Raw genomic sequence first — 13,242 nt, forward strand, 5'->3', positions numbered from 1 at the left:
GGTTTATTTAGGCAATTTGGGAAACTCGTTTTTACCTTTACCACTCCTTGAGTGCTAGTGATAATAATAAATTCAACTGTTTATGAACACTTCTGAATGAAATTCCACGGGGTTTATAAGTATTTTCTATTAAAGTCTAAGACACTTTTTAATACTTATTTAACCATTTTTTCCTTTTTGGAGGATTGGATAGCTTTGGTCAAAGCTGCTGCTGCAGCAGCAGCCAAGAACAAAGCAGGAAGTAAACCTAGAACCAGCGCAAACAGCAATAAGGATAAAGAGGATCGAAAATGGCTAAAAGTTCCTTCAAAAAAGGAAGAAACCTCAACCTCTACAATCATGCAGGAAGTCCAAAAAAAGGAAGAGGAGCCTACATCTAGTGACACATTTGGTAAAAAGAGATTCTTTAAAAGATAAGGTTGTTTGTTTGTTTTTTTTTTCTTGTACCATTGAGTTAGAGTTCACATTTTTAATTTTGCAATGAAGTAATAAAAAGTATTTCTAGAGGAATATGTATCATTTGTTAGTAGGATGCCAGGTATGATACCTAGTGTTAATCTGTTAGGAAATGATTTTTACCAGTTAACTCAAGTTAGGTCAGCACTTGTGCACAAATTCTGACCACCTCTAATGAGGACAACCCAGGGTTTTGAATGGCTTTATTGTGCTCTCTGGTTCATATTCCTGGATCTTCCATTATTTGTGAGAGAACCTTCAATACTGTTTTAAGAAAAAAAAAAAAATCCAGTATTGATGATTTATCCATATTCAGGAAAAGCTGAAATGATTTCTGGTTTGATAAGAATCTGTTTATTCTAATAGTCTTTAACCACTACATTTCTTACAACAATGAGTAAAAATGACAGATCCACATCTAATGAAACAGTGTATAATACTCAATCTTTAGAATATGCCAGTTTCAATTTTCTAATAGCTATAAAGGTTCTTAACTCCAATATTCTAATACCACTTCTGAAATACTAAATATTTTGGGTTTTGTTGCATGTTAACAAAATGTGTGTTTTAGATTTCTCTTTTTGTTTAAAAGTAGGATTTCCTGTAGTGGATGTTCCAAAGATGGCCTTTGTGCAGGCAGAGAGCACGTTATCACACAAGAGGAAAAGTAATCTAGGCAACTCGTTTCAGGCAAAGAGAGCTCGTCTTAACAAGATCACTGGTAAAATATTTTTTGTTGTTGATATTTTTTTGTGTGTTTTAATGTAGTTAAACACAAATGTTTCCATATAAGGTATTAAAGTAGATGCACAAAAGCATATCCATCTGGCAGGTATTCATTAGTCTTTTACTTGTTTAGAAATTTAAAGGAATTTATATGAAGTAATAAAAATCGACCTTGCTCATAGATTCAGAGTATGGTCTCTGACTTGAGCTGGTGTGTGTGGTTTTAGTTTTATGAAAAGCTAACCATTCCGAACTTCTGAATTTCCTGAGTATGTGTATTTGCTTTGATTCCAGCCACACAATTTTCTGTATTATCAGGTGAATTTGGTGTTTGTACAAGTTCATAACTCAAGACCACGTTGAGTAGTTAAGTAACTCCACTGTAAATTAACACTTCCTTGGAAGATTAAAAAAAAGCTCCATTTTGCCATAAAGTAGAACTGTTGCTGAAAAGTTTGCAGTATGCTGTGTAAAAAAAAGTATGCAATGGTAACCTTCTAATTGAAGCAATGAAGAGCTAAAAAGTTTTGGTTGTGTGTGTGTTTTTTCTTCAATGCATAAGGCAAGCACTTTCTATATTTATTACTGAAAGGAATTAAATAAAAACATATATAGCTATAAAAATACTTTATACAACAGGAAATCAAATAGTAGATAATTGATCTTTAAAATTTGAAAAAATGATTATCTTTATTCCAAAGTTCAATGGAAATCAACTTAAACACAGAAAAATTATATCAACTTGTGTACCTCATTCCCTAGGCCTCTTCATAAGCAAGTGTGTTTCCAGTATTGATTCTGACAGTATTTAGAATGAGGTAATATCTTTGTGCCTGGGCTGGGAAAGTATCATAATACATTCAAAAACTAGGTGAAAAATTTGTGACACCCATCTTAATGGAGTGCACCTTGGACAGATGGTAAGATAAAAATGCATTCCAGTTTTTTGAGTAAATAGTATTTAGTGTGAAGTCTGACAAACTGTTCTGCGCTACAGGTGAGGTTGTTTTTTATTTGTTAGTAGTTGTGGCAAGGTCATTTATGTAAAAAGTTGTATTTAAAGAAATAAGGCAAAATTAAACTGGTTTACTAAACCTGATGAGGGTTTCATTTTTTTTTTTTCTGACTTGTTGACAGGTCAGCTGCTGAAGATGTTTGTCAGTTTCCCTATGAGTATGGTTCTGTTTCAGTGCCTTTCAATCAATATTTTAAGCTAAAGGAGTAAATAAATTAAATGGCCCAGTATGGAACATGTGGTTTAAAACAAAACAAAACAAAACAAAAACAACATTCAGCCTCCAGAACTCCTTTTCTGGAAGGCTTCTTATTTAGTAACGGGTTTAGTTACTGGTGGATGCTTGACTGATCAGCCACATTTCTGCTCTCCTTTGCCCGTAGCATGTACACACTGAATTAAGTCCCAGTTTAATTGCTGCCCTGAGCAGTAGAAGGCTAAGTTATGTACTCATTGTATATTACATTTCCTCTCTCTATATATAGAGGGCTATACAGAATTACACAGCCCTGATAAATTTCCTTTCCATAGTCTTGGAAACATCAGTAGCAGAAGATAACAAAACCAGCTGAAATTTCTGGAGCTCTAGAAATGATATTTTTCTGTGCCAGCAGAAAGGTTTTTCTTTCCTAAGGAACATTGTGAGGAAAAATTGTAGTTTAATGGACTCGTACAGACTGAACTCAATCAGAATACATGTTGCTGCCGTGGACTTTATTAGTTCCAAAGCAGTTCCTGTTTGTTGCCATGAAAGTGTACTCTTCTAGTTGAGAATGTTCCCATTCTATGAAAGTGAACTAATTAATTACAAGGTGCAATTTGTCATGCTTGGTAGTTACTCTGTTTAACTGTTCTCTAATTAACACACTTCTGCAGCTCATACAGTAGTTTTTTATTGTTGCTTATAATGGAGTATTTTGAAGATGTGACTATTGGTGACTAAATTTTCTCTTGCCTACGTGCCTATTTTCTGTGCTTGTATATAGTCATTTGTCTCTAGGATGAGCTTTAGCGTATGATTTGAAGGAAGGTTCTGGGTTATACAGGTGTACCTATCAAAGTGGCTACAAAAGAATAATAAAACACTGTAGCTGTTAGGAAACTATTCCATATACAGTGGCTTATGTGACTGCATTGGGAACATAGAGCAAATGAGGTGGCTGTAAGCAGCTGCTTGAAGGGAACTCTTTTTCTGAATTTAAATTTAAATTCAGCAGTCAGTATTTGTTGCAGGAGGTTCTCTCTGTCTGCCCCAAGGGCTGCATCAGTTCCTGGTGTTCTTTGTTCAATGTTTAACAAAATAAAATTGTTCCCTATGCTTCTTTTTCTTTCGCTACTGAGAGAAATTACCTTTCCCAAAGGTGAAGGATATCTTCTGCTAAGCGTGTATTAATGTCTTCTCTAATTAGTTTTTGCCTCTGGAGTGCTTGCTTCCACATCTGCTACTGTACCGATACCTAAAAGAACATCTGCAGCAAGAAAAAAACACTTCTGCCACCCCATGTATTTTTTGTTATACACCTTATTATTGACCAGAGACGGTGAACTTGCAGTTAGTTCTGCTGCTCCAGAAGCTTGTGGAGTTGTGTTGTCATTGTACTGGCCTGGTGACTGGTTAGAGAGATGCTTAATGGGGTAGAGAAGAAGGAAATAAGGGAAATATATTCACAGGTCTGACAATTTAAGCTGGTTTCATGGCCTTACTTGCTGGGCACTGAGCATCTAGCTAGAAATAAAAATGATCCCATAATGTACGTGAGTCATTCTTGCTTTTGACACGTTTAAGCACTGTCAGACAGGAAACTGTCTTCAGATTTACATTGATATGAACAGTGTTTTGATTCATCTAAGAAAACTTAAAAGAATTAAGCAATAGCTGTTTTCTTAAAAGTACATTTTTTGTACTTTGGGGATTTCTGTTAAGGCAGACATAGAAATGAAAAAAGGCCTTATGAAAGGGAACTAACTATAAATGGTTTAGGATGTGTGTAGTATGACATGAAGGGCAATGATCTTTTTTTTTTTTTCTGTTGCAAAAGTTATGAAGCTTTTATGAGGCCTTAATATCAAATATTAACTGATAATGTTTGCATTCATATAATGGGGCTAAAAAGCTTTTATTTTGCAGTTAACTTATTTAGCTGTAAAGTCAATTGGTTTTCATCCCTTGTTATACACATGCTGTTCTGAAAAGCTTACTTAAAACATCACTGCTATCCAGTATGCTGAGGCATGGCTTAATGGAATGTAAAAAGTGAATGAAAAAACAAGTGTTTCTTGTGGAACACTGGGAGAAAAACAAACAAAAACATGTCCTAGAAAACAGTGTGGTATTTCAGTAGAGAGCTAACATGTTTCACTGTCACGCATTTCCTGAGAACCCTGGCTTCACTAACGTGTATTTTCTTGGCCATTGTATTTTGTAAATTAATTTTGAGCATATCCAATTTTTCATGGCATGCAACAGAATTTCTTCTTTATCTCCCTTAGAATCTTTCAGCTCAAGTTTGAGGACTTAAACCCTCCACCCCCCAATACTGCTGTTCCCAGGGATTATAATGGCAACTTCAATTTATATTTTTATTTTTCAGATTTTATCAGTTCTGCTTTGTGTTACACATAGAATTTTTCTACTCGTACTCAAATAGTTGAAGTTGGTGTGTGAAGTAGAACTAGCTACCCCTGCACATGTAGGGCTACAAAGATGGTGAAGGGCCTAGAGGGAAAGATGTATGAGGGGCAGCTGAGGTCGCCTGGCCTGTTCAGCCTGGAAAAGAGGAGGCTGAGGCAAGGCCTCATCACAGCCTACAGCTGCCTCATGATGGGGAGTGGAGTGGAGGGGCAGGTGCCGATCTGTTCTCTTTAGTTACCAGCAACAGGACCTGAGGGAATGGTGCCAAGCTGCGATGGAAGGTTTAGGCTGGATATCAGGAAGAGGTTCTTCCCTGAGAGGGTGGTCGCACGCTGGAACAGGTTCCCCAGTGAAGTAGTCACTGCACCAGGCCTGTCAGAGTTTAAGAAGAGTCTGGACTGTGCACTTAGTCACATGGTCTGAATTTTTGGGTGGACCTGTGTGGTGCCAGGAGTTGGACTTGATGATCCTTATGGGTCCCTTCCAACTCTGGATATTCTGTGATTCTATGTAGCCGACAAACAGTTTCTAAGAATTATTTTCTAAGAATTATTTTCATATTGGTATTAACTTCCCTTTTACCAGTAGTAGTGACACTGAATAGGAATTCATTAAGGAAATAATCATATGCTGGTATATTTGTTCCCAGTATGGTTTTTGTTACTGAGGTAACTTGAGAGCTCCACTGCCAAGAATATTAATTTGGAAACTGAATCCCTTGTTCTATTCTAAGCAAGGTTTGCATGCATTTAATAGAGTTAAGGAGATATAAGAAACTTCCATCAGAGTTTGTACTAAGGACTGGAAAAGGGAGAGGTAGAAGAGGATTTTAAATTATTTTGATCTTTCAAAGTTTAAGTAACACAGTCTTAGTTTTAAAGCTCAAGCACTTGGGCTTTAAGTGGATGGTGAGACATTATTTTTACAATTGATTACTTTTTCATCTTGCTCGTGGAAGTCCCAGAGAAATACTTCATCAAATTAGCTACCTGTTTTCTTCTAATTAAAGTGTTTAGCTTTGTGTTGAGCTGTTTCAAGGAGAATTATGTTTGTAGATACGAGCAGACCATATTTCTTGTCTCAAAACTTTGCTCTGTTTTCCACAAATCCTTATTGCAAGTTTCTAACTAAACATTTCTGCAATTTTTCTCCGAAGGTTTATTGGCATCCAAAGCCGTTGTTGCAGATGGTGCTGAAAAAAAGGAAGGCAACAAAGAAACAGCTCCAGTCCTGGAGCAGGTATGAAATGGTAGAGTTTGATTCTTTTGCAAGGTTCCCACTGGAGTGTGCCATGGAGATATAGTACCTACAACATTAAAATTTGCCCCTTCAGATATAATAGGGACCTGAAAATTACCTTATGTTTACATTTCTGGCAGAGCCAGAAGTATGGAATTTAATTGTCTCAAAATGCAGCATTAATCTGAATTTTAGTAATGAAATTCTGTTAGTTTTCTGCAACAAAAATAAGTGGAGCCTCCATGCAGCAAATGCTAGGAGGCCAGCATCCCAAGGTCCAGATTTGTAGCTGGAACCATGACTAGCTTAGGAGAAGGCCCTTACACAAATTTAATTTGTGTTTGAAACAGGGTTTTTGACATCAAGTAGAACTTCTTTTATAAGAAGCTTATTTTATATTGTAAGAATTTGGTGTTGTAGGCTTGTATGTGTTTTATGAACTGCTCAATGAGCCATACATTTTGCAAGGGTGTGTATTTTAATAAATACAAAAAAGAAACATTTTAAATAATGTTAAGGGTCTGATTTTTAAACCTGCATATTTGCAGGACCTGAAAGCTGCCATTTTATCTTTGGCTAATTCCATTTTGTTCAGGCATTGCTTGACTCTGAGTTGTGCATTATCTTGCACATTAAAAGGGCTGAATGCCTAAGCATGGTAAAGCAAGCTAAGGATGAACGGTAGTATTGATTCAGGACATCTTTGCTTTCCAATGGTTTTAAATCAGAGCCTTAATGTAGTTTTAATACAGCTTTTTTGTATTCATTTTCATTTTTCTTTAGAAGTAGCATTTGAATAAAATAGCCTTGCTGCCCGCACTTCTTAAAAAGCACTTCTGTTCTTAAGCCCCGGCACACTCTGAATAGTCCCTACCCCAAAATTTATTTGATATCTTGGTTGTACTGGTTCTTTAGAGCTGATAACATAATTGCATTGCTGTGGTTTTTCCATTGATGCTGCATTGGATGCGAGTTTTGTCAATGGAACATGATTTTCTGTTTTTAATGCTGTCACCGTAACGGCTGTATGAGCCACTACGGTGCCAAAGCATTGACTGATATTTTGCAGAAAGGTTTACAGTGTATTGACATGACATTCCATTTCTCAAATTTTTGCATATTAAATATGCTATGGTTTTACTGCTACTGTGTGTGATATCTTCAATGTGCAAAAAACTGTGAAATGGCTTACAGCATGTTGTTTTTTGGAAGAATCATTACAATGTAAATCTTACCATGCAGAATCCCATTAAGATGAATGGGACTTTGTGGTTTACATAGACTGTGTATGCAACAGTATAAACTACAGTGCATATTTACTAAAAAAAAAAAATAATAAAAAAATAAAAAACAATGTTACTTCTTAGACATAGTAACTCGGCTGTTTCTGTTTTGTTGATTAGATATGAAAAAAAAAAAAAGATGTCTCTGTCATTGTTTACATGCTAATGGTCTGAAAAATAATTTTTTGAAATACTGGTTAAGCTCTTTTCAAGAGGCATCAAAAACCGAAAATGTCATATGCCTTCTCTTCTAACTAAAAAGAGAAACCCCACAAGCTTTCAAATAATTGAGGGGAGAAAAATTTGAGCTTAAAGCTATTTTTTACGATGTTCCTGCCCAAATCCAAATTAAAATGGCCGAGTTATAAACCTCCCCAAAAGATTTTCCAATAGCAAAGCCGGCACCCCTTAATTAGAGGTTTTGTCTGCTACTGCTATAAAATTGAATGGGTAAAATATCTTGTAGGGTTTTTTAATAATGTAATACGGAACATGGTAGAAATATTCAGGCCAATAGCCGAAAACTTACTTTGTTGATGGAAGTATATTTTATTTATATTTATATATATATATTTTTAGTTTACAATTGTCTTAAACCCAAAACCTCAAACAATTAGTTGCAGATACAGTAGTTTATTTAACTGTATTAGGGTATGTCATGTTATATTTTCTTTTGACCAAGACCTGCTTAGATGAATAACATTAATTCATTGAGGTTTTTAATGTTAATTTGTCCTGTTAAGAGGTTAAGCACCTTATCAAAATATTAATTTAATTTTTTTAATCTTGTTTAAACAACTTTGTAATTTGAAAGTAATGGATGCTGTAGTAATTAATGTCTTTCACATCTGTGAAGATGAACAATAAAATTGTTTATTTACAAGTTACGACTCTAATTAATTTCTGGTAATACCTCTCATAACCAGCATAGGTATACTCTTCAGTTCATGGAGTTTTTTATTTAAATGAATAAACCACACTTAATACATGTGTATTATGGACTTATTCAAGGTAGAACTGATTTCTGCTGAATGGGACATTTTGCACTGGATCTTTACATGGTACTTGCAGCCAGCTATTGATACAGCATTCAGGGGTGCCCTTTTACATGCGTAGAATGTGCACTTACGTTTGTTTCCACTGGAACTCTCCACGTTCCAGTGGAAAGTAATTTTTTTTATTTAAAAAAACAAAACCAGACCCAAAGCCCTCAAATAATCAGAGATGTGACATTTCTTTTTAGCTTGGATAAAGTGGTGTGCACATCCTAGAAGTAGCTTTCTGCTTTGATAATTATGGCTTTATAAGATGATAATGTGCTGAGTGTTGTAACTGGGATGAGAGAGGGGACAGGTTTAAGAAGTTATGTTCAGATCCTGTAATTTGCCTTTATTGGGCAAGTTGTGTAACACATGCACAGTTTATTCAGTAATGCAGGAAGTACTTCCTGCTAAAAATCTAAAATGCTAATGTCTGTCAATGCATGTGAATTGCCTAAAAATAATACTTACATGTGTGCTAAGGCTGAAAGCTAATGATTTTGGAAAGCTGCATCATATATTGATTTTTCTTCAAAAACTGTTTTAACTCTATCTGCTCATTTTTTTTCCTCCCACAGTTAGCAATCTATTTAACCCTGTGGTGCTAGAAGTTGTGATTTCTTCATGTGTTTGCACAAGCATATAATGTGGTGAAATCCAGACTCCCAGCACTGAAAGGGGTTGTGTGAGAGAGTGTTCAGTATTTGGAAACTTTTTCTTGTTTTCAGAAATTTCCTTAAAGGAGCATTGTCAACTTTTTCAGATTCTTCTCTCAAAATGAAATTTATTTTAAACGAAGTTTTCCCAAGGAGCTGTTAAATTGTTTGCTGTTACCATCATAGATCGGTGCATGTATTCCAGCTTATGACAGGTATTCTCTAAATTATACTGTGATAAAGCGTTTCATGGTCCCAGTACACTGAAGATAAAAGGGACAAGCTAAAATGACTTTGCTAAAATGAGAATACACGGAAATAGTTTTCTTTTCATCTTCTTGCAGGTATTTCAAGTAGTAAGGAACAAGGGTGTTCTGAATACTGAAAATAATTGATAATGCTCCTTTAAAAATAAAAGTTTAATGTGATGCATTTTAAATATTTTTCATTTGTACTGAAAATAACATTTCTTTAAAATGTATTTTGATTACTAAAGTTGCTTTAAAACGATCAAAATAGAATACAAGAACTACAGTGAAGAAACTGAAATAAAAGTATCAATTTTTTATTATTTATTCAGGAGATTTCACCTAAACCACAAAGTCAGAAAAAAAATGAAGCTGATATTAGCAGTTCTGCCAACATTCAGAAACCTGCACTGTTATCCTCAACTTTGTCTTCAGGAAAGGCTCGCAGCAAGAAATGCAAACAAGAATCTGGAGATTCTTCTGGGTGTATAAAGCCCCCTAAATCACCACTTTCCCCAGAATTAATACAAGTCGAGGATTTGACGCTGGTCTCTCAGCTTCCTTCTTCTGTGATAAATAAAACTAGTGAGCACAGACATTTTAAAAAACATACCGTAATTACTTTTAAGAGATATACAGAAAATAACTTTTGGTTGTAAATGGATATTGCATTTAAAAGTGAATCTGCTTTTAAAATAGGGAAAAAGTCAAAACGGGAGAATTAGGGGTAGCTCACTATTTTTAAAAAGTCAAGTTAGATAATAAGGCATATGAATTTCTCTAAAAGAAATAATACATTTATGTATGAGTTACAGCTTTTAATGGTTGACTGACTTCCCCTCTAGCATAAATCCCCACATTAGTGCTAGGAGTGATACAGGAAAAGTCAAACCTCTCTTCTGAAGGGGCCTGATTCATTAAAAAGAAAAGATGTACACTTGGGTTGTGGATCTTTCCTTCTCTGAGAAATGTTGCCTTCAGCAGACTGATGTGCTATACCTGTTGGCAGTGATGTTCTTCACCTTTTGTGGTATTTCCCCCAAATATAACATGAAAGAGATGATGTGCTCGAGATCTGGGGTGGGGAAGTACATAACTCAGTTTTCATTGCCTCACAAATATATATGCATCAGTTGCATTGATTTGCAAAGTACTAGAATACTGTTCACCAGAACAGGGAAAGATTTATGATGCCTCCTTCAATATGCTAATTTCTGTGGATACTGAAATATTTCTGTAATTTCTTGGAGACAGTTTTATTGCTTAGGGTCAGACCTTGTAAAACAGGCTGTTTGTTGCCTGAAGAACACTAGATGATGAGGCCAAGAGTTAAAATAAGTATGGGTTTTAGGAAGTCAAAATCTTTGCGCCTCTTTTGTTTTAGGACAGTGAGAATGGAAGAATATACCTGCATCATATGTCTTCCTTAACCTTCATTTGATGTTTTCCCTTACAAGATAAGTTTCTTCTGATCTTTTCTCACAGATAGCTTTAAGTGAATGGGAGAGCAAGGTGTACAGGTTCAGCCATCTTTACTTATTCAGGAAACATTGGTTTAAATTGTATCTCTAGTTGCCCCACAAATTACTGTGACAAGTCTTTCCCCTTCTCCTTCCCCTCTTTCCCTCAAGATGGTAAGTAGCTTTCTTTGAGGATGTTTTTAGCATTATATTTGAAAAAGAACCAATTTAAAAGTTGGTTACTTAAGTTTAGATCTTGTTAGTGTTGTCTTTCAATCTTTGGCTTCCAAGTCTTTACCACCTCTGACAGAAATTTAAGTGTTGTCTTTTGTGTCTTTATTTTTAAATTTGTGAACCTTTTACTCGAAAAATGGTTAAAGAAAAAGAGAGAATAGTGACTTACAGTGTAATAATGACTTGAATTTTTTTTTTTTGCAAGGCAAATGTCTGTAAAGCTTTAGTAAAAGTGAAGAAGTCTAGAGGAGTGTGTTTTTTTGTTTTTAATGAATCAGGCCCTTATTATCCTATATCAATCCCCCCAGTCTTTTTTTTTTGTTTGTTTGTGTGAGATTCTTGAGCCTTCTTACTATGCCATGCATTGGCAATGAACATTTTAAAGATAGTTGGGGTATTGATATCAGGTCAGGAGAGGGGTTGTAAAATGAACCACTGCTTCTGCTTATTTATTTAAGTTTTTTGTTACTAGTATACGTGACTTTTAGATCTTTTAACTGTGGTCGTTTGTTGTGTTTACTGTAAAATCCTGTTGCTCAGTTCCTTTATAAGCCTACTCTCATGGTTTCTATGGGGGAGTTGCTTATGGTAAATACGCCGTTTGCCTAAAACAATAGTCTTTATCAGTGGGGAAGTAGATGCCCTATTAATGTTGAATAAGCAAAAAGCAGAATAATGTCTCAAGCATAACTTTTTCTGGTAGTCACAGTTTTTAATTACTTTTAACAGTCCTGCTGTGATTACCAGTTCTGCAGAAAAGAGCTATTTAAAGCACTTCCCATCTTTAGAACTCTAAAATACTGCGGTAAGATGATCGTATCTCTCTCTGCTTCATGAACATTGAAAGATCTCTTTTTAGGTCCATCACAACCACTGAATTCCCCTAGATCCTACAAACATAGTCAACGGAGAAGAAGATCACAACGTTTAGCCACTTGCTCGTTGCCTGATGATTCTGTAGAAAAAGTTTCTTCTCCCTCTTCAGTTACTGATGGAAAAGTGTTCTCCATCAGTGCTCAAAACCAACAGTCATCAAAATTGGAGGGTAATGTATCTTAATCTAATAAAGAACTGCCCAAGAGAAAATGAATCATGAAAATTAGACCTTTCATGGTTTTCATCTAATGGGACGTTTTGACTTATTGTCGCTAAAGCTGAATGCTGTTCGTATGTTATGTAACACTGCAACCCAAACTGTTGTTTGTTGGGCCTTTGTACCTTTTTTTAATATTACATTCTTTCTTTTGTGTAGTACCCGATGTTGCTCATATGTCTCTTGAGAAGCGTGGACCCTGTCTCCCTCTTGATTTAAGCCGTAGTTCGGAAGTTTCAGCACCATTATCCACAGAATCCACTTTCCGTAATGAATACCCCAGTAAAGACAAGGAAGATATTCAGATGATTACATATCTTTCTTCCAAAGCAGTAACTGATGGAAGAGTAGCTACAACAGCGTCAGGTAAAAAGATCCAGTGTACAACCAGTTAGGCTTATAGCTGCAGGATTAAAACGTGCATGTGTTCAGTCACAAAAGAGGGGATAAACTTCCTTTCTGCAAGCTTGCAAACCTACTGCTCTTCCTGGGGCCATCCATCTGGATATTCTTTGTCTTCTACTAGCTTTGAGCTGCTTTAGCACTTTTTCCTAACATGCCTTCAGGTGGATCTGGTTTAACCCTACAGAGGAAGTATAGAATATAAGATGTAGTATTTCTTTCTAAAATATAATCTATTGTTAAAACTTGTAAATATTATATATTATATAGCTGTTTACTAACATACTAATATATACTAAATATATACTCATTTATGTTGTGGCTTCAGCTTTAAATACAGTAGAGTTTTCCAAGGCAGTCAGAATTTTTCTACTTTTGCTTCTGTTTGCAGTGGAAATTTTGTGATTTGCCTGCTAGGAAATATTAATTGAAAATATTTCTGAAAAATCCTCTGAAGTTTATGTAGATTTGGTTCACCTTCGTAGAGCCCAATACTGGAACGAAAGGCTACATCTCTCTCTTTAGCAATTTAGTGGGGGCTGTGGTTTAAGAGACTCACTTGGACAGAAATAATTAAGAGATCTGGGGAAGGGATTGCATTGTGATTTGCAGACCCTAAGAATGAGTCCTTTTCATCCAGTGTGTTAGGTATCCATATTTTTTTTCATAAACAAGCCTCTTACATGGGTGAGTATCATACCATGTTTTAATTGACTTTAGTGAGAAAACTTTAATAAAGTAAGAGGACGGAGATTTAT

General features: G+C 35.4%; 1 protein-coding gene across 9 annotated transcripts in view; it reads left to right on the forward strand.

Moving 5' to 3' along the window:
- PHF20L1 (PHD finger protein 20 like 1) overlaps window positions 1-13,242 on the forward strand; it is a 59,188-nt gene that overhangs the window by 17,518 nt on the left and 28,428 nt on the right. For 5 of the 9 annotated variants that reach the window (XM_035316908.1, XM_035316912.1, XM_035316911.1 and 2 more), the window contains 6 exons: window positions 184-391; window positions 1,049-1,177; window positions 5,986-6,068; window positions 9,628-9,880; window positions 11,849-12,034; window positions 12,242-12,448. In XM_035316908.1, coding sequence (XP_035172799.1) covers window positions 184-391; window positions 1,049-1,177; window positions 5,986-6,068; window positions 9,628-9,880; window positions 11,849-12,034; window positions 12,242-12,448 — 1,066 coding nt within the window. Of the gene's footprint in view, window positions 1-183; window positions 392-1,048; window positions 1,178-5,985; window positions 8,235-9,627; window positions 9,881-11,848; window positions 12,035-12,241; window positions 12,449-13,242 lie in introns of those variants that run through there. The other 4 variants (XM_035316910.1, XM_035316914.1, XM_035316915.1 and 1 more) reach the window with 2 other exon arrangements.

This window comes from Oxyura jamaicensis, chromosome 2 (genome assembly GCF_011077185.1).
Source record: "Oxyura jamaicensis isolate SHBP4307 breed ruddy duck chromosome 2, BPBGC_Ojam_1.0, whole genome shotgun sequence".
NCBI classification, from domain to species: Eukaryota; Metazoa; Chordata; class Aves; order Anseriformes; family Anatidae; genus Oxyura; species Oxyura jamaicensis.